Genomic DNA, 26,565 nt, shown 5'->3' with positions numbered 1-26,565 from the left:
TACTCAAGAACAATTAAGCTAACTAGACCCATCTTTAATGGAATGCAAGCATTTTGTGAAGTGAGTTATTTTTTAATTTGTCATTGATGCAAAATGCATCTAATTCGCTTCATTTTTTCTCAGCTCATGATTTAGACCCAGGAAATGGTTCACAGAGGTTTTGCCGATACTATTGATGGCAAGTTTCTAATGGGCTGTGGCTGGCTACAGCTGTCTTGCTCTTGAGCCAGGTCCCAACCCTCAGCTGGGGCAGTGGGCCAATGCCACCTGTCAGCTGGAGGACATTGATTTCTGAGTTCCTGGGGTTTGGTCACCTGATGCTGCTAATGCCACAAAGTAGGACTGGCAGCCACCCCTGTTTTTACCTACTCTTTAGTGTGTCCCCAGAGCAGGGGCAAGGGAACTCATATCAGTCATTCGCACCTTAGTAAGGAATAAATTGGGGGAAATGGGATTCTAATTGGGTGATGGATGCTAGGGAATGGGTTTGAGGTTTGGGGCAGTCCAGAGACCCTCTTAATGCCAGGGGAGCTGTCTAGACGTGTAATCTCCACATCTCTGACTCTCTGCAAAATGGTCCTCAGGCACCTTGTTGCTGGAATATTTCCCCCGAGAGTAATGACAGGAGGTGGGTTGTAGCACTGAATATGAGTCTAGCACAAAATGGTCCTCCCTGGGCCTGAGAGCTGCCTCCCACCAGGGGGCGCTATAGCCACCCCAGCCGCTGAAGGCTCCCTCCCCTGTGCCTGTTTGATCCACCAATCTTCTGCCTATGGTGGGCGCTCCCACAGGGGTACCAGGGTCCAGCAGTGGAGCCTTCCTCACACAGGGGCTGGATGATACTGGTTGGTGACTTTGCCTTCCAGGGTGTGGCCCGCTCACAGCAGCATCTCCCTGCTCCAACAGGATGACTGGGCAAAATGCAGATTCCTGAATCTCAACCAAGTGACACTCAGTCCTGGTGCCCATTGGATTGTGGGGCGATTCAGCAATACTGATGTGGGGTCCCCCCCAGAGATCACCTAGAACTAAACCCAGGGCGGCCTGGGCATCACGTTCCAGCGCACAGTCAGGGCTGAGACCTGTTGGTTAGAATCTGGCATAAAGGACGTATCTTATCAGGATGCGTTGCGTGCTGACTATGAGAGCCACTGCCATGAAGGGACTGTGGTTTGCGCAGCCCATTCATTCATCCTTCACTTTTGGGTGCCCTCATAAGCTGGCACATGGAACCACAGAGTGGAATCACTCTGAAATTATGGTTCTCTAACTTGCTTGTCTCGATCCCTTTGCCCTGCACCACTTTCCACATCAGGGAAGTATTTAACCACCACCCCACCCCGCTAGCTGTTGAGGGTCCTGCTTGCTTCTGGTTTTCCCCAATTAATCCATGAAGTGGTGGGTATCTTGGTCTGTTTCCTAGGGCCTCTGGGTGAGTCTCCTTTGGGTAACTGCTTGGGAAGGGGACTGCTGACTCATGGGGTGGGTGCATTTTAGGTTTTAACTGAAACTGCCAAGGTGTCCTCCTGCAGTCTGGTCAGAAGGCCCAGGGGTTCCAATGTGCAACTGACAGGCTGCTGTCCTAAGCAATTTTCATCCCCTTGAAGGGATGGGGTCACTGAAGCTGCCATTTACTAAGCATCTACTGTGTCTGGAGCCCATGGGATGCACTTACAGAAATCATCCTAGTCCATAAGCAGCATCATAGTTACAGGCATAACTTGGCAATACTACAAGTTTGGTTCCAGGACACCAAAATAAAGCATGAGTCACACAGGGTTTTTGGCTTCCCAGTGCATATAAAAGTTGTGTTTAGATTATACTGCAGTCTATTAAGTATGCAATAGCATTTGGTCTGAAAAAAGTGTACAGGGACTTCCTTGCTGGTCCAGTGTTAAGACTCCACACTTCCACTACAGGGGGCATGGGTTCGATCCCTTGTTGTGGAAGTAAGGTCCCGCATACTGTACTTCAAGGCCAAAAAGTAAAATAATAACAAAATAATTTAAAAATTAAAAAGTGTACATACCTCACTTATATAGTACTTTATTGCTAAAAAATGCTAGCCATCATCTGGGCCTTCAGCAACTCATAATCTTTTTGCTGGTGGAGGGTCTTGCCTCCATGTTGATGGTCGCTGAGGATCAAGGTGTTGGCAGCTTGAAGACTGAGGAAGCTGTGGTGATTTTTTTTTTAGCTGATCCCTTTAATTTAGAAACCCTGCACCTCTTTGCTTTGATCAAGTCACATAGCTTTTCTTCAACTTATTAAAAAAAAATTCTACCTAAAATAGAGTTGCATTTTTTAAATAACAAATATACTGCCAGCTTGTAGAGCTGGGGAACTGGGTGCTGTGTATCAACTTCCATTATCATTTCTCCCCAAATGCTACTGCTGCTGCCATTGGCGTCCATATGCTTCCTCTTGCCGAAGCTGTCAGTTCCTCACTTTCAGCATTTATGTATTACCCACTCCATTGCTTCTTGGCCTTTGTTAGCATTTGATGATATCATACTTGCCATTAGCCCTTCAAGGTAATGGCTCAGACTGACTCCTTTCACGGTAATTATGGCTTCGTGAGTCAAAATAGTTTTTCTGAGTCTTGAGGATGTGGTTTGTATGTAAGTCTCCCATCTATTGAAACCATATTTGTAAGTGAAATATTTGTAGATTTAAATTCCATTGTTTTCTCTACAGGATCCACTACAGAATATTCTTGCACAGATGTTTTGGTTCTTGCTGCACCAATAATAGATTTCACAATGGAAGGCAGTCCCCACTCTGTGCTGAGAAGTCTACGGCTGGGCGACTTTCCAGAGGGATCTGTGTGTCTGTCCAGTACATCAACTCCAACCACCCTCAGGTTCAAAGGGTTTGAACTGCAGCTGTTGTAACAGTTTCCCATGGGTGGTCAAAGTCGTGCTCCGAAGTCCAGATCTTCACGGTACCGGTGGCCAGCACAGTGTCAGGGCAGCGCTAGAGGCAATTTCTTACAATAAGACAGCAATGAAGTTTGCTGTATTAAATGACTCTTCCGTTCATGAGCAATTTTTCTGTAGTACACAGTGCTGTTTGATAGCATTTTACTCACAGTAGAACTTCTTGCAAACTTGGAGTCGGTTCTCTCAAGGCCTGCCACTGCTTTATCAACTACGTTCATGTAATAGCATTCTAAATCCTTTCAACAATCTTCACAGCATCCTCACCAGGAGTAGATTCTGTTCCAAGAAACCACTTTCTTTGCTTGTCCATAAGAAGTAATTCCTTGTTCGTTAAAAGTTTTGACATGAGACTGCAGCAATTCAGTTATGTGTTCAGGCTCTACTTCTAGGGCTTCTGTGGTTTCCACATCTGCAATGACTTCCTCCAGTGGAATCCTGAACCACTCAAAGTCATCCATGAGAGTTGGAATCAAATTCTTCCAAACTCCTGTTAATGTTGATGTTCTGACTCCTTCCCATGGATCACATGGCATCTAGAATGGTAAATCTTTTCCAGCAGGTTTTCAATTTTCAGATCCATCAGAGGAATCACTATCTGTGGCAGCTATAGCCTTATGAAAGGTATTTCTTTTTCCCTTTTAAATTTTATTTTGGCTATGCTGGGTCCTTGTTGCTTAGCTGCAGTGCGCAGGGGCTGCTCCTTCACTGAGGTGCACAGGCTTCCCACTGCAGTCACTTCTCTTGTTGCGGAGCACCGGCTCCAGGTACATGGGCTTCAGTAGTCGGAGCACACGGACTCAGTAATCGTGGCACATGGGCTTAGTTGCTCCATGGCTTGTGGAATCTTCCTGGATTAGGGATTGAACCTGTGTCCCCTGCATTGGCAGGTGGATTCTTATCCTCTGTACCACCAGAGAAGACCCTGAAAGGTAATTTTTAATAAGATAAGACTTGAAAGTCAAAATTACTCTTTGGTTCATAGGTGGGATGTTGTTTCAGTGGGAACGAAAACAACATCAATCTCGTACACATCTATCAGAAGTCTTGAGTGACTGGGTACATTGTCAATAAGAAGTAATATTTTGAAAGCAATCTTTTTTTTTCTGAGCAGTAGGTTTCAACAATATGCTTAAAGTGTTCAGTAAACCATGTCGTAAACAGATGTGCTATCATCCAAGCTTTATTGTTCCATTTACAAAGCACAGGCAGAGTAGATTCAGCATCATTCTTAAGGGCCCTAGGATTTTTGTAAATGTAAATGAGCACTGGCTTTGGCTTAAGCTCACCAGCTGCAATAGCCCCTAACAAGAGAGTCAGCTTGTCCTTTGAAGCTTTGAGGCCAGGCAACGACTTTTCTCTAGCTATGAATGTTCTAGATGGCATTTTCTTCCAATATAAGGCTGTTTTATCTACAATGAAAATCAGTTGTTTAATCACTTTCAGTAATTATCTTGGTTAGCTCTTCTGGATAACTTGCTGCAGCTTCTACAGCAGCACTTGCTATTTCTTGCACTTCTTTGGAGAAAGGTCTTTCCTGAAACCTCATAAACCAACCTCTGCTAGTTTCAAACTTTTCTTCTGCAGCTTGCTCACCTCTTTCAGCCTTCACAGATCTGAAGAGAGGACCTTACTCTGGGTTTCCCTGGCGGCTCAGATGGTAAAGAATCTGCCTGCAATGCAGGAGACCCAAGAATTCCACGGGCAGAGGAGCCAGGCAGGCTACAGTCTATGGAGTCCCAAAGAATCGGACGCGACTGAGCTACTGACTGTGAAAGTCGCTGTCATGTCCGACTCTTTGCGACCCCATGGACCATACAGTCCATGGAATTCTTCAGGCCAGAATACTGGAGTGGGTAGCCTTCCCCTTCTCCAGGGGATCTTCCCAACCCAGGGATCAAACCCAGGTCTCCCGCATTGCAGGAGGATTCTTTACCAGCTGAGCCACAAGAGAAGCAACTAACACCTCCACTTTTTTTTCAGGGCCTTACTCTAGATTAGGCTTTGGCGTAAAGGAATGCTATGGCTAGTTTGATGTTCTTTCCAGACCACTAACACCTTCTCCACATCAGCAGTAAGGCTGTTCAACTTTATCATTCATACAGTCATGGGATTAACACTTTTAATTTCCTTGAAGAACTCCTTTACATTCCCAATTTGGCTAACTGGCCAAAGAGGCCTAACTTTCAGCCTGTCTCAGCTTTCCACATGCCTTCCTCACTGACCTTAATCACGTCTAGCTTTGGATTTACAGGAATGTGCGACTCTTTCCTTTCACTTGAACATTTAGAAGCCACTGAAGGGTTGTTAATCGGACTAACTTCAAAACTGTTGTGTCTTGGGACTTTCCTGGTGGCCCAGTAGTTAAGAATCTGCCTTCCGACGCAGAGGACATGGGTTTGATCCCTGGTCACAGAACTAAGATCCCACGTGCCTTGGGGCAACTAAGCCTGCACACTACAGCTACTGAGCCCGTGCAATGCAAAAAACTATCTTGAGTGTTGCAACTAAGACCCAATGCAGCCAAAATAAATAATACATGTTTTTTTTTAAAGAAAACATATTAAAAAAAAAAAAACAACAACACAATACTGTTGTGTCCCAGAGAACAGGGAGGCCAAGGAAAGGAAGAGAGATGGGGGAACAGCCAGTGAGTGGAGCAGACAGAACACACGTAGCATTTACGGGTTAAGTTCTTATATGGGTGCAGTCTGTGGTACTGCAAAGCAGTTACGATAGTAACACCAGAGATCACCGATCACCATGACAGATATAATAATTATCTAAAAATTTGAAACATCCAGAAAATCACCAAAATGTGACACAGAAACACAGTGAGCAACTGCCATTGGAGAAACAGCACTGATCAACATGCTCCATGTTGCCACAGACCTTACATTTGTAAAGAGCATGACGTCTGCAGAGTGCACGAAAGTGAAGCACAACAAAACGCGGTCTGCCTCTATCCCGTTTACAATAAAGGAAACTGGAGCTCCAGGAGGCTGTCACATACTGAGGTCACACAACTAGGGACGTGCAGGCTTTGAAACCAGGGGCATGTGACAGCAGAGCCCTGCTCCTGCCCCTGCCCCCAGGACCTCCCGCATCTGTGGTAGTCCGCTTGGCAGGAGGATGAGGCCAGCTACACATTTGAGGTGGGACCAGGGCTTGCTGCTCTGCCGGCAAACCTACTTGGGAAGTGGAGGGCTGTCTTCCTGTTTCCAGACCCCCGATCCCAGTGAAAGTGTGACTCTGGGCCCAGCCACTACAGGCACTTCCTGGGCCACCAGGCAGGCCTACCCAACTCTGGGAACAGGTCTGGAGCTGCATGGCTTTCCAGGCAGTTTTGTAGCATCTCTGGTAGCTTGTTCTTCTGTCTCTTAGGCTTCACCCAGCACCACCGGGTACTCGGCATCAGTCTCCTCAGAGCCAGGAGCTCCACGAGGCAGCAGAGAGTAATGGTGCCATTTTACAGATGAGGAACTGAGGCCCACTGAAACAACTCATGGCAGTTGCAGTTTGTGGGTGGCGGACTAAACACACACTCCCATTCTTCCTGCCACCCTCCACTGCCTCTGGCTAAAAACTACTTATTCACCCAGCCCACACTGGAGGAAATGAGGTCTGGGTGCACGGCCCCACCTTGGAGCTGCAGAAAGATGGCGAGAGGCTCTGAATTCACACACCAACTGGGTATTTCTGTTCTAAACCCACTCTGGACCAACTCAAGGCTTTCTGGGGCCTGGGCAGCAGAGGTGGGGAACAGGGGTCCCCAGGCTCCTTCTCTAGGCTCTCATGGCCCCAGCGTGCCCCAGCACAGCCCATGTCACCCGGTGTCTCCCCGACCTGACTGTGAGCCCAAGGGGACAAAGCCCCACTACTGGATGCAGAGCAGGGATTCAAGTGTTTCCTGAGAAGATGGCAGGAGAGAGGGGAGAGGGGAAGGGGACACTTGGTCTCTCCGGGGAAGTTTCGACACCCTCCAGCCCCCTCCCCTGGCCAGCACCAGCCCCCCTCCACATCCGACTCCTCTCCAGCTGTGGAAACTTGCACCTCAGCTCAGAAAATGAACTTGCTGGAAGCCACCTGCTTGGCTGCCAGGGCCAGCCAATCAGGCTCTGGGGTCACCTCACCTACCATCAGGGACGAGGGCTGGGGGGGCTGGATCTGAAGGGCTGGAGGGCGGACCTTCCCCAGGGCCTGTGCCCCGAGAGAGAGACAGGAAGAAACAGGAAGCCAAGAGCAGGTCACGGAGGTGGTGGGGACAGAGACCTGCAGGCTCGGGGGGCAGTGGCCACCCCCAGTTTCCTGGCTGCACCAGGGCACGCTGGGGCAAGGCTCTCGACCCCGACCCAGCCACTCGGCATTTTCTCCCTTTTTCCTCCTACCTTGCTCCCCTCCCTGTCCCCAGGGCTCCTGGGGAATAGATTCTAGAACTCAGACACAGACTCCTCTGTGGCAAGGGCAGGGACAAACTCGAGGAATTACACTGAATGACTCAGGCCCATTGTACAGATGAGGAAACAGAGATTTCGGATGACTGACATCTGAAAAGCCACATCTTTTGGCTCCTCTGCGATTTGAATCCACATCTGCCTGAAGTCTGAGCTGTGTTTCCTTCCTCTCCCCTCCTCTCCTCCCCGGTCCAGGCTGGCCTCGCCACCTTTGCTCACATCTTCTGGCCGGGCCTTGCATTGTCATGCTCTTCCACGCTCACCCCTCATTCTTCTGAGATGGACTTTCTGCAGCTGGTCCCATCACCCCAAAGAGACAACTGTGGCTCCCTCAGCCACCCAGAAAAGTTTTCTGCTTTTGGGCCCCAGCTCTGGAGCTAGGGGAAACCCATAAATACAAACACATTTGCATGAAAGCCCAGGGGTTCTGCATCTGCAGCTAATAGCTAGGTTTAGCGTCCAAGACAGCTGCCGAAAGCGGGAGCAGCAGCCACCAGCTTCCTGGGACAAATGTGTCCCAACAGCCACTTGGTGTTTATTTAGACAGACAAATCAAAGTACCTGGTGGTTCAAACAGCTTGTGCTCCTTTTTCTTTTGGAGGCGGGGCAGGAGGTTGGAAGGGTGTGTGCCATATATATAATATATATATTTTAAAAGATCAACATATCACCAGTCCCCACATTTTTTCTCTACTGAGCAATATATACAGCCTATATATATATATATGTGCATATATATATAATATATATATAATATATATATAATATATATATATTTCAATAGATAACTACATTCAAGTCATGAAACACAGGATTTACAATTTCCCTCTGAGGGAAGAGGAAAAGCAAATTCACACACAATTCACAGAGGAAGTACCATGAAAGCCCAGCTAGACAGGAACTGAGGCCCCTCTGGGGGACATGGGGGGCAGGCAGCAGCAGCAATCACGACAACTGCACAGTTGCTTATTGTGGGGAGCAGGCAGGTGCCGATGAAGTGTGGGCCCCACCTGCGCTGCCAGGTCGGCAGGCGGTGCTGGCTGACCCAGGCTCCCGGGCTGGGATGGGCTTTTGGGGCACACGTTCAGGAACCTCAGTTTTCCAGGAGCCTCTCAAATTTGGGGTTCACGAAGGAGAAGCCAGCAAATGCTGTTTGGTCCATGGACTCGATGAGGTTCTTGTCGCTGTAGGAGAGGCGCGGCTTCTCATTCAGGAACTCCTGGTCGAAGTTGCTGAAGTCTCCAGGCGACTTCTGCAAGCAGAGGGTAGGGGTGTGGAAGCATGACTCAGAAGGCGAAGGTTCCTGAGGTTCCAGGGACCCACCCCTGGGGCCAGAATCCCTTCTGGGGTGGGCCAAGCAGAGCCATCCTTATTGAGAACAGAAAAGGGGGCCTCTCTGCTGGAAGGGGGATGCTGTTACCCAAGGGGCTGAGGGAAACCAGCAGGGGGCCTGGAGGAGGAAGGTGGGCATTTGCCCAAGCAGGCAATACAGCCCTGGGTCAAACACCTCCCACTACCTGTTTCTGTAGGTCCCACAAGCTCAGATTGGATTTTGCATTTTTAAATATTTAGGAAAAAAAAAAAGGAGAATAAAATTTCATGACATATGAAAATTAAATGAAATTCAATGGTTCAGCATTCATAAATAAAGTTTTATTAGTACACAACCATGCCTACTAACTGACATGCCGCTATGTCTATTGCTACAGCTATGGCCACTTGGAGACTATCTGGCCTGCAAAGCCTACAGTATTTCCTATCAGGCTGTTCACAGGAGAAGTCTGCCAACTCTGCTTCTCAGGGTCCAGTGAAAGTGTGATAGAAAGAGGTCTTAAGCTGGTGGCCCTCAGGCCAAACTGAACTGCAGGTACAACCATTTTGACTAGCCATGAGTTTCAATGGCATTTGAGCCAATTTTTTTTTGGCCACACCACGTGGCTTGTGGGATCTTAGCTCCCTAGCCAGGGATTGAACCTGGCCCCTAGGCAGTGAAAGCTCAGAGTCCTAACCATTGGACTGCCAGGAAATTCCTGTGCCAATATTTTTAAATTAGGCAATATGACATCAAAATCAAGTTTTGGGGACTTGCCAAAACCATGGGTTCAATCTGTGGTTGGGGAAGTAAGATCCCATGTGCTGTGCGGTGCAGCCAAAACAAATTTAAAAAATCCAGGTTCCTGGCTTCTTTGAAACACTGACAGAGCAGAGCAGTTTGGGCCAGTTTCCTGGCAGGTCTGTTAACTCTTGGTGCTGAAACCCCTTGGGGCCAGCTCATCACAGGCCCCTACCTCTTCCTTCCGAGACGGATTGCTGCTGATTAGCACATATGCCTGGTATTGTTTAAAATCAGTCCATCCCTCTTTCTATCAAAAGCATGACACTAAATGCAGGCTGTGGGATGTTCCTACAGCCTGCCTTGCCTGGTAGTAATGTGCCCAGTGCAGGAGGCAGCGAGTTTTAGGTCCCTGGAGTCGGGGGAGTTCTCTGCGGTTTTAAGACACAAACACTGAAGCATGTTACACAGGCTGCTAGGTGGTAACAGCGTCCTCAAGGGAGTGAGGGGAGGCAAAGGAGAGAAAGAGGAAGAGCGGTGATCAGAGAAGGGCCTTGGTGTCTGACTTCTGAGAAGTCCAGCCTGCCTCTGCTCTCCTGCTTGCTCCTGGCAGCTTCTCTAGATTCTAGGCTGTTGTGTACAGCAACCCTGCTTTCCCTGGAAAGCATCTGGCCTCAGCCTGGCCGAGCCTCCTCAGCCCTGCCCGCATCCCATTTCCTCTCAGACCTACTCCAAACTCTGGATCCTGGCTCCTGCCGACAGACCCTCCTCATGGCAACTGATGGTGTGTGGCCTCGTGACATCTCTTATACTGATGTCTTTTATCATAAATGATCATCGGCATGCAAGTTTCTTATCTCTCTGAGGAGCTGGGGCCCTCCAGTTCTGGGACTGGGCCTCCTACTCTGCTGTGCATGCAGCCCAGCTCAGTGCTCTGCACTCAGAAGGCGCTCAGCATTTTCAATATTTATTGCAAAATGGATTGAATGGGTGGATGGATAGATGGAAGGAGGGAGGCTTTAACTCTGATTACCAAAGCATACTCCCCTGCACACAGTGGGTGTTAAAGAATGTATGGTTGGACTTCCCTGGTGGCGCAGTGGATAAAAATCCACCTGCCAAGGCAGGGGACATGGGTTCAATCCCTAGTCTGGGAAGATTCCACAATGCCTCAGAGCAACTAAGCCCGTGCACCACAACTACGAAGTCTGTGTGCCTGGAGCCTGTGCTTCGCAGTGAGAAGCCACCGCTCTGAAAAGCCCATGCACCACAACAAAGAGCAGCCCCCGGTTGCTGCAACTAGAGAAAGCCTGCATGACACGATGAAGACTCAGTGTAACCATAAATAAATAAATCAAAGAGAATGTATGGTGAAGGGTGCTGGATCCACTGCTAGCAAATGTTTGTTGAATGACTGACTGAGGAGAGACCATGAGAACACAAGGGTAGAGACTGTGACTCAGCCTGCCAGAAGGCTTGGGAGAGCTCGTCAGAAGAAGGGAGAGGAGGAGAGCATGTAAATGATGCAGGAGGGAAGGGCAAAGCAGGAGAAGCCCACCTGGGAAGGCAGTAGGGGGCAATGTGGAGTCGTAGCCCCCACCGGAGTCGGATTACATACCACTTTGGGCTTGAAGGGTGGCTCCACTGCACGTTTCTCCAGCAGAACCCAGTTGATGGTCTTGAAGAAGGGGTGGATTTTGATGTTCCCTGTCACTCCCAGCCTCTTGCTTACATCCCGTTCAAGCAGCTGCAACCCAGCAAAGGAACCTGGTTAGCACCCAAGGGCTGCAGGAAATGGGTTCCCCAGAAAACTCCCAAGCAGGCCCAGGGGTACCCAGGCCAGTCTGGCCCAGCCCAGCATCACACCCCAGAGCCTCTGGGGTAGAGGAGTCCTCTCTTGTCTCTGCTCCCAAGTCTGCATGGATGGGGGCTGCTGGGACTCTCAGCGGGTGGGATTTGTGAGTAAAAGCAATGGTCATTTACTGGGTGTTTACCGTCTGCCTGGCACAGGCCTGAGCATCACACATTTATGTTTCCCCCCACCCAGAAGTCTGTGAGAAAGGTTCTCTCCTAGCTTCATTTTGTAGATAAGGAGACAGACTCAGAGTTTAGCCTAGGGTCTATCTGTCTCCTGACCCCAAGCCTGTCACTGCCATGCCAGATTAACTCAGTGCAGGGAACCCAGATAGGAGGTCCTGGGATCACAGAAGGAGGGTGACTCCCCCAGGTGGATGAGGACCAGAGCATCAGCAAGGCCGCCATCCCTGAGACAGGGGGCTTCTGGCACTCCCAAGACCTGGTATCTGCCAGCCCTCACCCCGGGCCAGCCCCGCCCAGGGCCTCCCACCTTCTCCAGGATGTCCTTGGACTCCTTGGTGATCCAGCGAGGATAGTATGGTGAGTCTAAACGGATGGACTCGAAGAGTTCGTCCTCATCATCACCATGGAAGGGGGACTGACCAATGAGCATCTCATAGAGAAGGACTCCGAAGGACCACCAGTCCACGGAGAACGAGTATTTCAGGCCCTGCAGGATCTGGAGTAGACAAAGTGTGGGAGCTGAAGGGGCCCCGGAATACAAGCCGGGCCAGATCTCCTCAGCTTCCCAGTTGTGGCTCAGACATCACAACTCACGCCCGCCCTGTGGAGGCGAGGTGTTGGCCGGGGCCGGGAGGGTGCCGCTCACCTCGGGGGCGATGTAGTCAGGGGTGCCGCAGAAGGTGCTGGCCTGTCTGTCCCCGGACATGTTCTCCTTGCACATGCCGAAGTCGGCAATCTTGATGTGGCCACTGTGGTCCAGCAACACGTTGTCCAGCTTGAGGTCCCTGTGGGGAAAGGACAGGAGAAGGAGTCATTAGGGCCCACTCCCCTCCTCCAGGCAGCTCCCCCCGCCATGTACCCCCTGTCAGTCTAGCACTGAGGAGGGCAAAGAAGTGCTAAATATATGTGCTTCCTGTAAGCTGGCTACTGCGTGTTCGACACACACCATCCTACTTCCCTAGAGTGAGTCAAGGCATGGACGGCATGTTATAATGTGCATCTCACACCACCTTTCAAAGCCTGGAGCCTAGTACTCAGTACACACTGTCCCATGGATTGGTTTCCCACTTGACGACATCCCCTGGCATCATCCAACAGCACAGAGCCCGGCCTCATCCTTTGGCATGGACACATATTAACAGCAGGATAGGACTGTCATTTATTGGGTGAGAATTTATGAAATCAGTCCCTGTGGGTGGAAGTTCAGAGTGCTCGGATGGGGCTTTAGAGGGAGACATCACAGGGAGAGAGACACCATACTAGTCAGTGCTGTGCTCCCTGACTGGCATCGAGTATGCTTGGGGAGTTCCCAGTCCCCGGAGCTGTGCTAGCCTCAGCTAAGGGGCCACAAGGAATTCTAGCAATGGAGTAGGTGGTTTAGGCAAATACCCAACTAAAAGACCGACTCCATGCAGAGATGGGGCCACAGCTGGACCGGGCCCCATTCAGAGCACTTCAGAGGATATGATGTAGTTGGGGCCTCCCCTCCTAAACAACACCCCCTCATCTCCCGATCCCCGCACCTGTAAATGATCCCTTTCTGGTGCAGAAACTGTAGTCCACAGACTATCTCAGCTGCGTAAAACCTGGATGAGACAACACACACACACACACACATACAGTGTCCTGAGATTTCTATGAGCAGCCCCGGCTTCTTCCTAGGTCTTCTTCTATCCCCCCAGGGACAGGAAATGCTGTGCATAACTTCACAGACAACCTGGGCCTCATCAAGTACATCTTGTTTCGGGCAAGTAGGGGCTGGTAGCCAAGACAGGAAAGAAAATTAAGAAGGCAAAAGCTCCAAAGGAGACTATTCTCTGTCCCGAGTGTGTGTGTTTATACAGATATGCCTATGTGCACACACAGTTTAGCGGTGCATGCAGGTTTAAGGGCCACCCATCTGGGTCCTGCATTGAACAAGATCACCCACCTGGCTGAGGCCCAAGGAGGGGACAGGATCTGGCATATGACCAGGCTGGGTTCCCAGCCACAGCTCACCCACCACTCCTGGCTTCCCACACTGGGCGGGGGATGGCCCTGGCCACCCCAAGTCTCTCCAACCCCAGCTCCAGCCCAGGCTAGCTTCTCCAGGGGGCAAGGAGAAGGAATGGAAGGCAGGCGGGCAGAGGGCTCTTCCCCCCATGGGGCCTCGCATACGTGGCACGGGAGAGCTCGAAGCGGCCTTTGTCCTGGATGTGGTACATCAGGTCGCCCCCATTGAGGAACTCCATCACAAAGAACAGGTGGTCCTGCGGGGGCGGGAGGATGGTGAGCAGAGGGACAGAAAACGAAGGGAGGCACCCTGACAGGTTCACCAGGGGCAGGCCCTAACAGGATGTAGGGAACAACCCTGTCCTGGGGGACCTGCGGGGGGAAGAATAGCCCTGCCCTGAGACATCTGAGGATGGGGGAACTCAGCCCTGCCTTCAGGGATCTGAGGAAGAAGAAGGGGCCCTGTTTTGGCAAGTCTCAATGGGAGATACAGCCCTGACCTGAGCAACTGAGGAGGGCTGTGGGCCAGGGGCACTGACAGTGGGTGGGCCAGGCACCTTGGTCTGGAAGGTGCAGAAGAGGTGGGTGAGAAACGGATGATCCCCGGCGAGGGCCAGCACCCGCTTCTCCACCATGGTGCACTCCACGTCGTCATCGATCAAGACCACGTCTTTCTTGAGAGCCTTGATGGCGAAGAATTCCTTTTTGCCCTTCAGCTCTGCGAGCAGCACCTGATGGATGTAACAGGGGTGCTGAGCGGGGTAGGGCCAGAACCAAGCCCAGGGTGCATGGCCCCACCCAACCGGGAAGCAGACAGAGAAGGTGGGAAGCAGGTGTCCCCGGGATTCTGGGCTCAGGTGGCTCAGGCTACCTACCCCGAGGCCATGGGGCCCTCACCTTCCCGAAGCTGCCTTTGCCCAGGACCTTGATGAAGGTGAAGTTGTCAATGTTGCACTTGGTGCTGCTCTCCCAGATCTTGCCGTAGGTCCCAGTTTCTGCCGAGACACAGCTGCTTCTGACTCTGGCCTCTGACCGGAGGCCCAGAAGGTGGCCCTGCCCTGCTGGATCCCTCCCAGCGGAGGGGCCTCCTCTACAGGTGCGTTCGACTGTGTGGGGAGACAGGGCCCCATGCTGGTGGGGGAGGGGAGGGGCTTTCTTGGAAGGCTTGGGCATACCTTTACCTGCGAGATCATCTCCAGAGACTCCTGGCTTCTTCTCAAAATTCTGGTAGATCCCAACAGTGTCTTGGGTCTCTGTTTCCTTCTTTACAGATCTCTGGAGGAGGGGGTGGGGGTTGGGGGGAGCGGCCTAGAGGTCATAGCATGGTCAGAACTCCCAACTCCGAGGGAGGACCCCAGCCATCCATAACTCCACCCTTAATGCCAATGGGGGACAGCGAGGGGCAGAGCCCAGGACCCCTGGGTGGTACGTGTGCATGTACACATGTGCGACAGAGTGCACACAGAGACACACATATACACACTTCTAGCACAGAGATGCCCTGCAGGTCTGAAAGGCACTGGTTACAAACAAAAGTTTTGGAAATTGAATCCTACGTGCCCAACCACTTAATAGAACCTTGTTTTTGCTGCTGTTGTTGTTTTCCTTCACTTGGGATAGATTCTACAATTTTAAAGTTTTGTGACATCCTTCAAGTTCCACCCACACGCCCAAACACACACACACACAAAACACAACCATATAAAGGCTTTAGTTCCAAGAGTTCCAAACTTGCAGTCCTCCAGGTTCACCCTCAGAGCACTGCTTGAATAACGAATATCGTACGAGAACAAGCCCACCACTTTCTAAGGACCAGGCCTTGAAATGGATCTTCCAGAAGTGGGAAGATCCTAGGTATAAATGCCCCTCACTGCAGTTCACCCCCCAGGAGTGAGCATGAGCCTGGACTGGTCCCCAACCCCAAGACCCTCTGTCCAGGCTCCCCACAGTGCCTGCCCACCTGGCTAACTTGGTTCAAGGCCTCGGCCAAGAGCTTCTGGTTGATGCCACAGAGGTTGGCCACTTTCATCTGGCACTTGTGATGCACGTTCATGCCACAGTCTGTGGTGGGAAGAGAAGCACATCATCAGGGCTCTGGCCCAGGCTGGCAGCCAGTAGGGCGGGGAGGGACGGAGGAGAAAGGAGGGCAGGGTCTGCTGGGTTTCCTGCCTTTAGAAAAAGATGTGTCTGAAATCATCACCACAAACCTTTTCTTACTTAAAAAATGAAAAACAAATGTCTGGGACAAACTAAAGAAGTCCCTTTTCCTCCAGAGGTCTCTTGCTACAGTGAAGCTGGAGGTGGCGGGGAGGGCCAGTGAGGAGCATGTTTTAAGCTGCTGAGACAGGCCCCTCCAACTGAGCACCTTCTGCACCATGTTCCTCAGTGACTGGGGCCAATTCGACTCTAAGCCCCGTTTTATAATTGAAGACATGGAGCTTAGAGCGGTGGGGCCACCTTCTGATGGTCTCATAGCAGTAAAGGGTAGTCGGCTGGGCCAGTGGGGAGGGGCCAGGAGGCCTCACCCACGTGAGATTCCCCAAGTGAGGGAGCAAAGGCAACCTTAGCGGGTCCTGGTTTCCAGGGTCTGGGTGAGTTGGGCCCTCCCTTCCCACCCCTCCCACCCCCACCCACCCCTCCCACCCCCACCCACCCCTCCTACCCCTGCCCCCACCGGCATGCACCTTCACACTTTAATCCCTGCTTCACCAGCCCCCAGAGCAGGCTGCCACAGTGGTCACAGAAGGTGGGGCTCATGTAGTTATAAACCTTGAACCGGTGCGGCATGTCGATGTTGAAACGTTCTTTCTGGAACTGGGATGCAGGATCATGGGTCAAAGGTCATATGCCAGCTCCAGCCCCTTCCTCACCCCTTAACTTTCCCCAACCCAACCCCACACACGGTAGATTTCCCAAGAGGGCCTCATGGGGAATGGGAAATCCAGGGAATCCCAGGGGTCAACCCAGGAGAAAGAAGGATGAAGGAAAATAGGGAGGAAGGGTGACCCGACAGGGAAGGGGTGGGGACAGCCCAGATTCCCCCCCCCACTCCCCCCACTGCCGCCCTGGGCCCAGCCTCACTATGGTGTCCCGACTGTTGGCTGCAGTGCCTGTACACCGGCCGATGATCTTGTCGATGCATTTCTTGTGGATGGCAGCATTACATTCTTGAGGAGGCACAGGCCCAGGAGGGGGACAAGAAGGCCCAGGAGGGGCAGAGTGTGAGCTGGCGCCTGCTGGCCCAGTCACAAAGCCACCGTTCTCCCCGACCACCCACACCCTCACTCCACAGAGGCCTCGGTCCCGGAGCTTGATTTTTCTCTCCTCCCGCCAGTTCCTGTGGGAGGCGCCTGGGAAGGATGGGGCAGGGAGGACAGGCTGATCTGGGGTAGGGAGGCCTCAGAGATTAGGGAAGGCTCAAGGAGTCTCAGTGGGCAGGGGGTGGGGCAGAAGTGAAGGATGGGGTGGGGATGGCACTGAGAGAACTGGAGGCAGGGGGGTCCTTGCTGTGGCCCAGGACAGCATCCAGCTCCGAAGCTCTGTCACCCTCTCACCGCCCCCACACACTGACACACACACACACACAGATGCACCCCTACACAGGGACCCTCGGGCACACATACACAGCAGAGTAGTAAGGACAAGACTTACATAGCATGCTTACAGTGCACCACTCACACTTAGAACACAGCTTTACATATTTTACCCCATTTGGTCTTCACCATGACTCTATTATCCCCATTTCACAGATGAGGAAACTGAGACACAGAGAGGTTAAGTAACTGTGCCTAAGGTCTGACAGCAAGGAAGTGGCAGCACCGGCGTTCAGACCCAGGCAGGCTGGCTCCAGAGCCTCTGCTCACTACCAGTGGCCCACACCACCTTGTGCACGCACCATCATGGTGTGCTGGTTATGTGTGTACCCAGATGCACACAGGTCTAAACAAGAGCACATGTGTAGCCAGGGACGCACTGGCAAAGCTCTGATAGCCTCTCTGGGGGGAAAGAGCCCTGATGTGCAGTGCTGGCGGGTTCTGTGTGCGTACTCCACTGGGGCCTCTTTCAGGCCAGTGTGACATCACTGAACGGGAAACGCTGGGAAGAGGCTCTCCAGCTCTGGCACTCACTGATGCAGTTATCGTCCACACACGCCCACCCGCCTGGAACACCACACACGCAAACACACACACAGGCTTCTTGCAGACACACCATCCCAACACAGGGACACAGACTTTGCTGTGAATGCACACAGGCACACATGTGCATACGCTTGCGCATACAGACCGGGCCGTGGAGACACTTACGCCTGCACTTGTAGCCTTGCTTGTTGAGACCCCTGAAAGGCAAGTGGCCAGTCTGGGTGAGTGTGGGCAAGGCCAGGGATGGCGGCCGTCCTTCCCCGCTGCCCCACCCCGGTGGGCACAACCAGTCTCACCAAACAAACTCTCTGCACACGGAGCAGAATGTGGGCTGCCCAAAGAAGGTGGCGATGAACTCGTGGTGCCTGATGTAGTGAATTTTGGCCTGTTTGATAGCTCCACGGCGGTTCATTGTTGGGAACTTGGCCTCGTCTTCACCCCGCATAGACTGCTTGCAATCTGGGGGCCGGTGAGCACAGAAGTCAACTCTGGCCCTTGGGAGGGGCCTCACCCTTTCAGTCCCTCCCAGGGCAGTCCCAGCCAGACCGCTGATGGAGGCTTCTTCCCTAAACCTCCATTCTGGCCTCTGAACCCCACCCCCAGCCCAGGTAGGGAGGGCTTACCTACGTCTTCCAGGAAATACTGCACCGACATCAGCACCTTGGCCTGGGGTTGCAAGTCCAGCTGCAGGGGTGAGGGTTGGGGAGTCAATGAGGGCGGGCCTGGGCCAAGCCAGACTCAGAACCCGCCCCCATGGTTGGTCCCTCAAGGCCCAGGGAGTCCTGGCCTCCCGCCGGCCACCTGTCTGCCCAGAGTGGGCAGGGCCCCACCCCTGAGCCCCGCCCCCACCCCTCATCCTGGGGTATTATTACATTTGGGGAAGTGAAAGGATCCAGCCCACACCCAGCTTGGCCACATGGCCCTGGGAACAGAGTGGGAAGGGAAACTCCCCACCCTCAACCCTGGCCACCCCCTTCACTAGGATCTTAGAATGTAGGTACCTCTCCCTGCCCCCCAGACATACATAGGCACATGCGTACTGAAACGAGGTGCTGGTTCTCTCTCTGTGGCCAGTCTCCTCACACAGACTGGCTGGTCCTCAGGACAGGACCCTCAGCTTCCCCAGACCCGGGGCCTGGAGCCTGACTGTGCCCACTGGGGTACTGGACGGACACACGAACTGTCTCTGCCTGATTATTCAAGACTGCGTGCAGCCCCCAGATCAACCTCGGTCCTGGCCAGTTCCTTCACCCCTCACTGGAGGCTGAGCAGAGTCACAGGGTCTTTCCTGGGGCGGGGGGCGGGGAGCCTACATGTAACCCCAGGGGGTAGGGATGCTCTGCCAGCATGGGTATCCTGTGGTCACAAGGGACACTCGGCCACATGTGGATGCAAAGTCCAGGTTTGGGCAGGTGAGTGGCGGGCTATGATCCTGCTCCCCACCCCTTTGTTGTGGAAGATCATAACTGGTGTTCCCCAGTGCCTGCCCGGGCCTGGAATATCTGCGAACATTCCAAACAGAACTGGGAACAATGGGGGCCTCTGGGAAGCAGGGCCTGGGGCCTGGTGTTGGGGCCAGGAGCTGCCCTTTTGTATAGCTTGTTTAACTCCGTACATCCTGCCTTTGCAAAATTAAAAGGGAAAAAATCAGCCACTACAATAGGAGGTCTCTCTCGAGAGCTGCCTGAGGGCCAGGTGCTGCAGTAAACCCTTCACCTTCAGCTTTTCATTCCATGGAACAATCGACCCCAAGGTAGGTCTCTTTAGCAGCTTCTCCTTTTACAGATTCAGAAACGGACTCAGAGAAGCTAAGGATTTGATGACTCGCAGGACCAGGATTCAAACCCAGGTTGTTGGTGGCCAGAGCCTGGGGTGCCTTTGGCCATCCCCGCTCCCTTTGCCCACCCATGTTGCGTGCCCGTGGCTGCGCCCCTCACCCAGAACTCGGCCTTGCCATTGTTCTTCTTGCAGCGCTCGGCTAGCACTGACACACCCACCGTCACCTCTGACATTGGCTCTTCGGCGGCTCGCATCAGCACTATCTGGATAACGCGGCCCTCGTAGATGTGAGCATCGAATGTGGACTTCCACTCAGGGTACATGGTGGGCTTCTTCTGCACCAGCGTCTTCCCGCGATCTGCAATGGGCCAGGCGGGCAAGGTTGGGCTAGGGCCCCTCTGTCCCTCCCTCCCCATGGCCTTCCATACTGTGGAGTCTGCCTGCTCTCTCCCCAGGGCCCAGGTCTCCATGCCTCAGCCCTCATGATCTCACTCATTATCTGTTCCAGAACACAGAAACACCGGCCGTTCCCTGAGGGCGCCCTCACTAGGTTCCACCCTGAGCCTTTGTTCTTGCTATTTCCTTCTCCTGTGACCCTCTTCCTCCAGCCCCTCTTAGATGTCACATTCCCTTACACATTCACTCAGTGAACACTGCTGCGGGCTCCCACATGCCAGACATGATACTTGGAGGCAAAGAACATGGTGCCCGTCCTAGAGCCCCAGTCCTAGGCAGAGACATGAATCAATTCACCCCTCAAGTGAATATTAAATCATAGCTGTGATGAGACTGAAGAGGGCAATGTCAGTGGGTCTAGACCTACCCATGGTCAGGTGGCCTGCCCCAGCCTAAGAGTCAGGGAAGGCTTCCTAAAGGAAGGGACAGCTCAGCTGAGACCTAAAGGATGACAAGGGTTCACCAGGCAAGGACAGAAGCAAGCAGGAATGATGTGAGATGTTTGCTTCTTCCAGGAAGCCCTCCCTGACTGCAGCCTGGGATGGTACCTCATCTGGATTTCCCTATCACAGGATTCACTGTCTGGCTCCCCCACCTGACTGTGAACCCCATGAGGGCAGAGCCTGGTCAGCCTTGGAGCATGGCAGTGTCCTCTGTTCCCAGCACAGGCTGGCACAGATGGACACATGGAGCTCCTGCAAGGAGCCCATTCTTGGGCAAAACAACAAATGGGGAGGAACCAGAAGCCCTGGGCCCCAGGGAAGGTTCCATATAGCCAGTGCAGGAGGTCCTATAGGCAAGTGGGTAGTCTCTACTGTCCTGCACTGCCAGGTGAGCTGGGCAGGGAGATGAGGACAAGGAAGAGAAGGATCCCTCAAAAGTTCTAGGAGAACAAGACACAGTTCTTCCCACTGCCGTCGCCTCCTGGCTCTGAGTTCCCTGCACCACTGGCAATTCCCTGTTGCCAGTGGCTGCAGCGTGGGTGGGGTCCAGCCTCCAGCCCTACCTGTGCTGAGAGCCTCCTTCATCTTCACAGCACAGAAGGGCTGGCTTGCCTCGTCCGCGGCCTTCAGGGAGCCCAGCTCGTAGGAGTTGAAGGAGATGCGCAGGAACGGTGCCATGTTGGGGCCTGCAGTGGGGCTGTGGAGACAGAAGACCTGAGGCAGGCAGCAGGCACAGCCTGGAGAGGGTGGTCAGGTTGCCACTCCCCTCAGAGCTCCCACACGGTGCTTAAAAGGCACTAGTCCTAGTTGCCAACATTAAAATGGAGTTTTACATAAGACGAGATTGGTGACTTCCCGATGAAACTGGAAGGTGTGACATCAGGCCCACTGGGCAATATCTGGGGGCACCGCCCCCTTGGTTGAGCACCCCTGCCAGTTCACTCTAGTTCAAAGCCCTGCTTTCACTTCTCTCCAAATCCTACCTGGGCCCTGGAGACATGTGAGCCTGTGACTTCCATCTCATTTATTTGGAGAGTCAGTCATTCAATGCCCCCTTTAACAGCCAATGGCTGGGCACCTACTACGTGCAGGTACCTAGTATACGCTGGGCTCCAGCACCTCAGTGGCAGCCAAGATGGGAAGGACAATACCCCATCCTCCTTGCCCCTTGCAGCCCACCTTGGTTTTCATAGTTGTTTTTTGCCCGTAACTACCTAGGCAGACAGGGCTTCCCTGATGGCTCAGTGGTAAAGAATCTACCTATAATGCAGGAAACACAAATTCGATCCCTGGGTCAGAAAAATCCCCTAGAGAAGGAAATGACAACCTACTCCAGTATTCTTGCCTGGGAAATCCCATGGACAGGGGAGCCTGGTGAGCTACAGACCATGGAGTCGCAAAGAGTCCAACATGACTTAGCGACTGAGCACGGCACCCAAGTAGACAACCAGGGTCAAGATGATTACCCCCACTTTTCCCACAGGAAACTGAAATCCTGAGGATGAAGCAGAACCTAAAGCTGAGAGTCTACTAATTAAGTCCCCATTTCATCTGGAACCAGGGTAGTAAAAAGCCCCACCCAGATCGGTATGCCTGACACTTCTGAACCCGAGCCCCTTGGTGCCTCTTGCCTACCTGGAAAGTTGCCTGCACTCTTAAGTTAACTTTTTCCCAAATATAAAACTATTTTAATATTAAACATAATGCTGAATTTGCTTCTTATACCACACATGTTGGCCCCACACACCCCCATTCCTCACAGTTCCTCAAATCAATGGTCATGACAGGTGACCCTGAGGGTCTTTTGGCTTGTCATCGTGGAGGATGCTCAGCTGTGCAAGCCACAGGTGCACACTCATACACCTGCCCAGACACTGGCTCTGGGTCCAGGGTCCATAGGGGAGAGCTCCACCACCATGGCTGCAGGAATGCTCACTCATGTATATCTACATATACACAGCCTTGCTCCATCCTGAACATCAGATGGCACAGAGGCAGATTAAGACACCACCTTGGCCCTGGGATGTCTCCCCTAGCTCCTCCACATGGCTGCAGAGCAGGAGCCAGGCCTGCTGGGAGTTCCAAGCCCAGATGAGCTCACAGGAAACACTGACCTCAGCCTGCAGCCCAGCCCAATGGTCCAGCCAGTCCTCTGAAGCCAGCCACTAGAATATAGAAGAGGGACCAGGCAGCACAGACTCCACCATGTCCCTTGCCCGGGCCTGGCTCCTACTTAGAAGGAGTGAGCGTGGGTGTGTGAGCTCACGTCTGAGACCAGCCACACTGACCTCTCAGCAGGCAGGGAGGGAAAGCCATCTGTGGGCTGCTGCCGCCTCCTCCCTGGGCCCCAAGCAGGCATGAGTATGCAAGCTGGTGTTAGGGGAAGGCGGGGGCGTACATGCGGGTGTGACTCCATGGCCATGGAGATGTGTGTGCCTGTGAGGATGTGTGAGTGCGTGACAGGCGGTGGGTACACAGTGTTGCACTGGACAGTGAGCTGTACAGGCCTGGCTGGGAGTGCATGTCGGAGCCCGGGTGAGGGTCTCAAATTTCTAAGCAAAAGGCTATTGAACTCATCCTGTCACCCTGTGTGGTCTGGGGTTCCGGAAGGATCAGCATGACCCCTACGCAGCACACACTTGCCTCGTGTCTGCAACCACATTCCAGGGCCTGACCCTCAGCACACATGGCTCAGCCTCAGGCTTCCCAACAGGATAAACCATCCTGGCAGAGGGGCCCAAGTCTCGGTCATCCTCATCCCCCAGATGAGGCACAGTGCCTTGCTGGAGGGCTGCTGCACTGACGAGAACTTGTACAGCCAACAGCAACGCCACAAGACTCAGATGGGGGCCTCTTGCCACCATCACCCCTTCTTGCTAATGGCATCCCTCCTTCCTCTGTGCACCATCCTTCATAGCTTACAAAGTACACTAATATCACCACATCCAGGTCTCCAGGCTCCTAGTAGCCTGGAGATAACTGACCCTACCTCTCAGAGAGGAAAACTCAAGTCTCCAGGAACAGAGCTGCTTATCCTGAAGTGGCCAACGGGCTCAGCACCTGCAGGCTGGCTCCTCATCCCCCGCCCCCATCCCCATCTCCCCTCAGGGCCCAGTCCAGGTGGCCCATGGGCTCTGGGTCACCGAGCAGGAGCCAGCCGTCCACAGGACCATGGCAGAGACAGAGTCATCAGTCTGCCCTCCAGCTCTGCAGCACTCAGAACAGCTGGTGCTTGCAGTCAGTTAGAAGCCACCGGAGGGAAAACCACAACCACAGTGGGCCCTGTCCTGGCCCCAAACCTGCACAGTCCGACCGCAGTGTCATGAAGAAGAGGACCACGGGCTGCCCTGGGGCTACCTGGCAGTAACCCAGGGTGAGGTCACCTAGCCCCAACTACCTAGGACTAAAACTAGAGCACGGGCCCCAGCCAGGTTCCCAACACCATCTCCACCCCAACTGCACTGTGTGGATCCCCAGAGGAAGAAAGACACTGTAAGCGGACGTCATCTTCCATCGATCTCGCCATGAGACCCTAAGAGAGGTCTTGGGCCCTGGCACACCGGGTCTCCCTGCACAGCGGAGCCAGAGTCACTCACCTACCTTGCAAAGCCTCTCAACACCGGTGGGAAGGCCAGGGGGTGGAGTGATGGCACAAAAACAAGGTGAGCCAACTATTTATAGCCCTCATGCAAATTGGCTTAGGTCCACAGGCCCCAAAGGAAGGCCGCTGGCTCAACCTCATCCCTGCTCTGCAGGCCCCCGTAGGCAGCAGGGGTTGGACTCCACATAGGCCTCCATGGGGACTAGCTCCTTGGAGCCAGCCGAAGCCAGCCAGACCCTTCCCGACCACCTGTCTCTACTCTTCTGCTTCTCTAGCCCACAATAGAGGCAACCCTATGAAGCAGAGAGCACTGGACTTGGAGTCAAAGGGCCTGGGTGTGAATCAGCGCCCTCACTTATAAAAAAAAAAAAAAGATCATCCTTCTATACAGATGGCTAATAAACACATGAAAAAATGCTCAATATCACGTATTATTAGAGGAACGCAAATCAAAACTACAATGAGGTATCACCCCACACTGGTCAGAAAAGCCGTCATCAAAAAATCTACAAACGATAAATGCTGGGCAGGGTGTGGAGAAAAGGGAACCCTCTTATACTGTTGGTGGGAATATAAACTGATAAAATCATTATGGAAAACAATATGGAGATTTCTTTAAAAACTAGGAATAAAACTACCATGTGACCCAACAACCTCACTACTGGGCACGTATCCTGAGAAAACCATTCTAAAAGACACATGTACCACAGTGTTCACTGCAGCACTATTTACAACAGTCAGGATGTGGAAGCAACTAGACGTCCATCAGCAGATGAATGGATAAAGAAGTTGTTTACATATATACAATGGAATAGTACTCGGCCATAAGAAGGAATGAATCTGAGTCAGATCTAGGGAGGTGGATGAACCCAGAGCCTGTAAAACAGAGTGTAATTCAGAAAGAGAAAAACAAATATCGTGTACTAACGCATATATACGTAATCTAGAAAAATGGTACTGATGAGCCTATTTGCACGGCAGCAATAGAGACACAGACACAGAGAACAGACTTGTGGACACAGTGGGGAAAGGACAGAGGGACGAATGGAGAGAGTAGCGTTGAAACATACGCAGTACCATGTGTAAAGTAGATAGCCAGTGGGAATTCGGTATATAACACAGGGAGCTCAACCTGGTGCTCTGTGACAACCAAGAGGGGTGGCCTGGGATGGGATGGGATGGGATGGGAGGGAGGGTTCAAGAGGGAGGGGACATATGCATGGCTGATTGATGTTGATGTACGGCAGAAACCAATACAACACTGTAAAGCAATTATCCTCCAATTAAGAATTTTTTTAAAAAGATCTAAAAAAAAGATAAATTAGAATTAGAAAAAAAATTCATCCTTCTCTGAGGCCAACACACAACAGATTAAGCTTCTAATGGAATTAACTCACTTTATCCTTGTGTAGATCCCAGAGGTGCGTAATTTGCTGATGAAGAAACAGGCTCAGAGAGGCTAAGTGATTTGCCCAAGATCACACTGCTAATAAGTGCTAGAAGAAGGATCTGAAAAAAAAAAAAAAAGAAGGATCTGAATCCAGGCCTATCTGATGTTGCAGCCTACGTTCTTCCTGGCCTGCCATGTCAGGAAGAGGAGATGAAGGGCAAGAGGGGACAAAGGTAGAGATAGATAAATGTGCTGGGAGCAGTGTACAGGAACACATCCGTGAGGGTAGAGAAAACAAGGAGGGGGTGAGGGGACCAGAAGGTAAGTCTCCTATGCTTGACCACCCAACCCCCTCCAGGCCTTACCTTGGGGAGCCCCCTACTACTGTACAAAGAAGGTGGGTACAGACTCCTGAACTGCTACTACTTCTCCCACCCCAGACACTTGGGCCAGACTCCAGTTCTCAAAACCTGGGGAAGACCTAACTGGATCCCAGCCTCAGGGGATGAGGGCTTGCTGGCCCTACTCCCCACCCTGCCCTAGACTACAGCCCACAGGTAAGGAAAGGTGGTACCGGGCCAGGCCAGAGCAGGCAGCCTGCCTCCTCCAGGGAGGTGGAAACCTGCTCCTAGCCAGTCAGGGGCAGTGGGCAAGGCCGACCTCAAGGTGACCAGAGTGACTACACCAGCCGAAGTTACTGGTGCACGGAGGACGGTCGTGTACATTATACATTTCCTGTGTGTGTGTGTGTGAGGGTGAGTGTGTTCCAGTAAGTAAAGGGGGCAAATAGGAACACAGCCCGAGGGGCGTTCTCAGGAACAAGGATGAGCTTTCTCCTTTTTCTACAACAATCACGTGTAACCATTTTGTTAGAGGTAAAAAATAAAACCCATCAAGCCAAAATACCTCCCAAGAGCTGGGCCTTCAGAAACTGACCTGTCCATCTCCTCTTTATACACATGGGGAAACTGAGGACGGGGTCCTGTCATTAAGGTTCTCTGGTCTCTAGATTCAGCTGGTTCCCTTCCACCCTAGTCCTTCCCTGGCATTTGGTTCTGCTTCACAGGCCACAGGGGGGTGCCTGCTGGACCGAGGGCCAAAGCAGAGCCCGAGAAGAGAGGCCTCGGCAGACTTTTGGGGGATAGTGTGAGAACATAAAGGGAGAGTCCCTCTCCAAGTCAGCCAGGGGAACAAGAGGAGGCAGGCTGAGGTCAAGCAAAGCAAGGGTGAGCAGGATCAGATGAGGCTCTGGTGAGCCTAGGCTCTGGCTCCCTTGAAT

General features: G+C 52.4%; 1 protein-coding gene and 1 pseudogene across 7 annotated transcripts in view; both read right to left on the bottom strand.

The window, feature by feature from the left end:
- Window positions 1-2,030: 2,030 nt before the first annotated feature.
- Window positions 2,031-3,160, bottom strand: LOC113880462 (annotated as a pseudogene).
- A 946-nt stretch (window positions 3,161-4,106) lies between these two features.
- PRKCD (protein kinase C delta) overlaps window positions 4,107-26,565 on the bottom strand; it is a 34,349-nt gene continuing 11,890 nt past the window's right edge. For 2 of the 7 annotated variants that reach the window (XM_027522804.1, XM_027522805.1), the window contains 18 exons: window positions 25,294-25,405; window positions 20,859-20,992; window positions 19,555-19,754; window positions 18,241-18,301; window positions 17,914-18,076; window positions 17,783-17,814; window positions 16,560-16,645; window positions 16,163-16,292; window positions 15,439-15,539; window positions 14,654-14,786; window positions 14,376-14,473; window positions 14,036-14,209; window positions 13,644-13,735; window positions 13,010-13,072; window positions 12,133-12,271; window positions 11,794-11,982; window positions 11,065-11,193; window positions 4,107-8,645 (listed from right to left, as the gene is read on the bottom strand). In XM_027522804.1, the coding sequence (XP_027378605.1) occupies window positions 8,487-8,645; window positions 11,065-11,193; window positions 11,794-11,982; window positions 12,133-12,271; window positions 13,010-13,072; window positions 13,644-13,735; window positions 14,036-14,209; window positions 14,376-14,473; window positions 14,654-14,786; window positions 15,439-15,539; window positions 16,163-16,292; window positions 16,560-16,645; window positions 17,783-17,814; window positions 17,914-18,076; window positions 18,241-18,301; window positions 19,555-19,754; window positions 20,859-20,973 (2,064 nt within the window). In that variant the 5' untranslated portion in view covers window positions 20,974-20,992; window positions 25,294-25,405 and the 3' untranslated portion in view covers window positions 4,107-8,486. The remainder of the gene's footprint in view (window positions 8,646-11,064; window positions 11,194-11,793; window positions 11,983-12,132; window positions 12,272-13,009; window positions 13,073-13,643; window positions 13,736-14,035; window positions 14,210-14,375; window positions 14,474-14,653; window positions 14,787-15,438; window positions 15,540-16,162; window positions 16,293-16,559; window positions 16,646-17,782; window positions 17,815-17,913; window positions 18,077-18,240; window positions 18,302-19,554; window positions 19,755-20,858; window positions 20,993-25,293; window positions 25,406-26,565) is intronic. The other 5 variants (XM_027522807.1, XM_027522808.1, XM_027522810.1 and 2 more) reach the window with 5 other exon arrangements.

Source organism: Bos indicus x Bos taurus, chromosome 22 (assembly GCF_003369695.1).
Source record: "Bos indicus x Bos taurus breed Angus x Brahman F1 hybrid chromosome 22, Bos_hybrid_MaternalHap_v2.0, whole genome shotgun sequence".
Lineage (NCBI taxonomy): Eukaryota > Metazoa > Chordata > Mammalia > Artiodactyla > Bovidae > Bos > Bos indicus x Bos taurus.
This window is presented reverse-complemented; position numbering and strand designations above follow the sequence as displayed.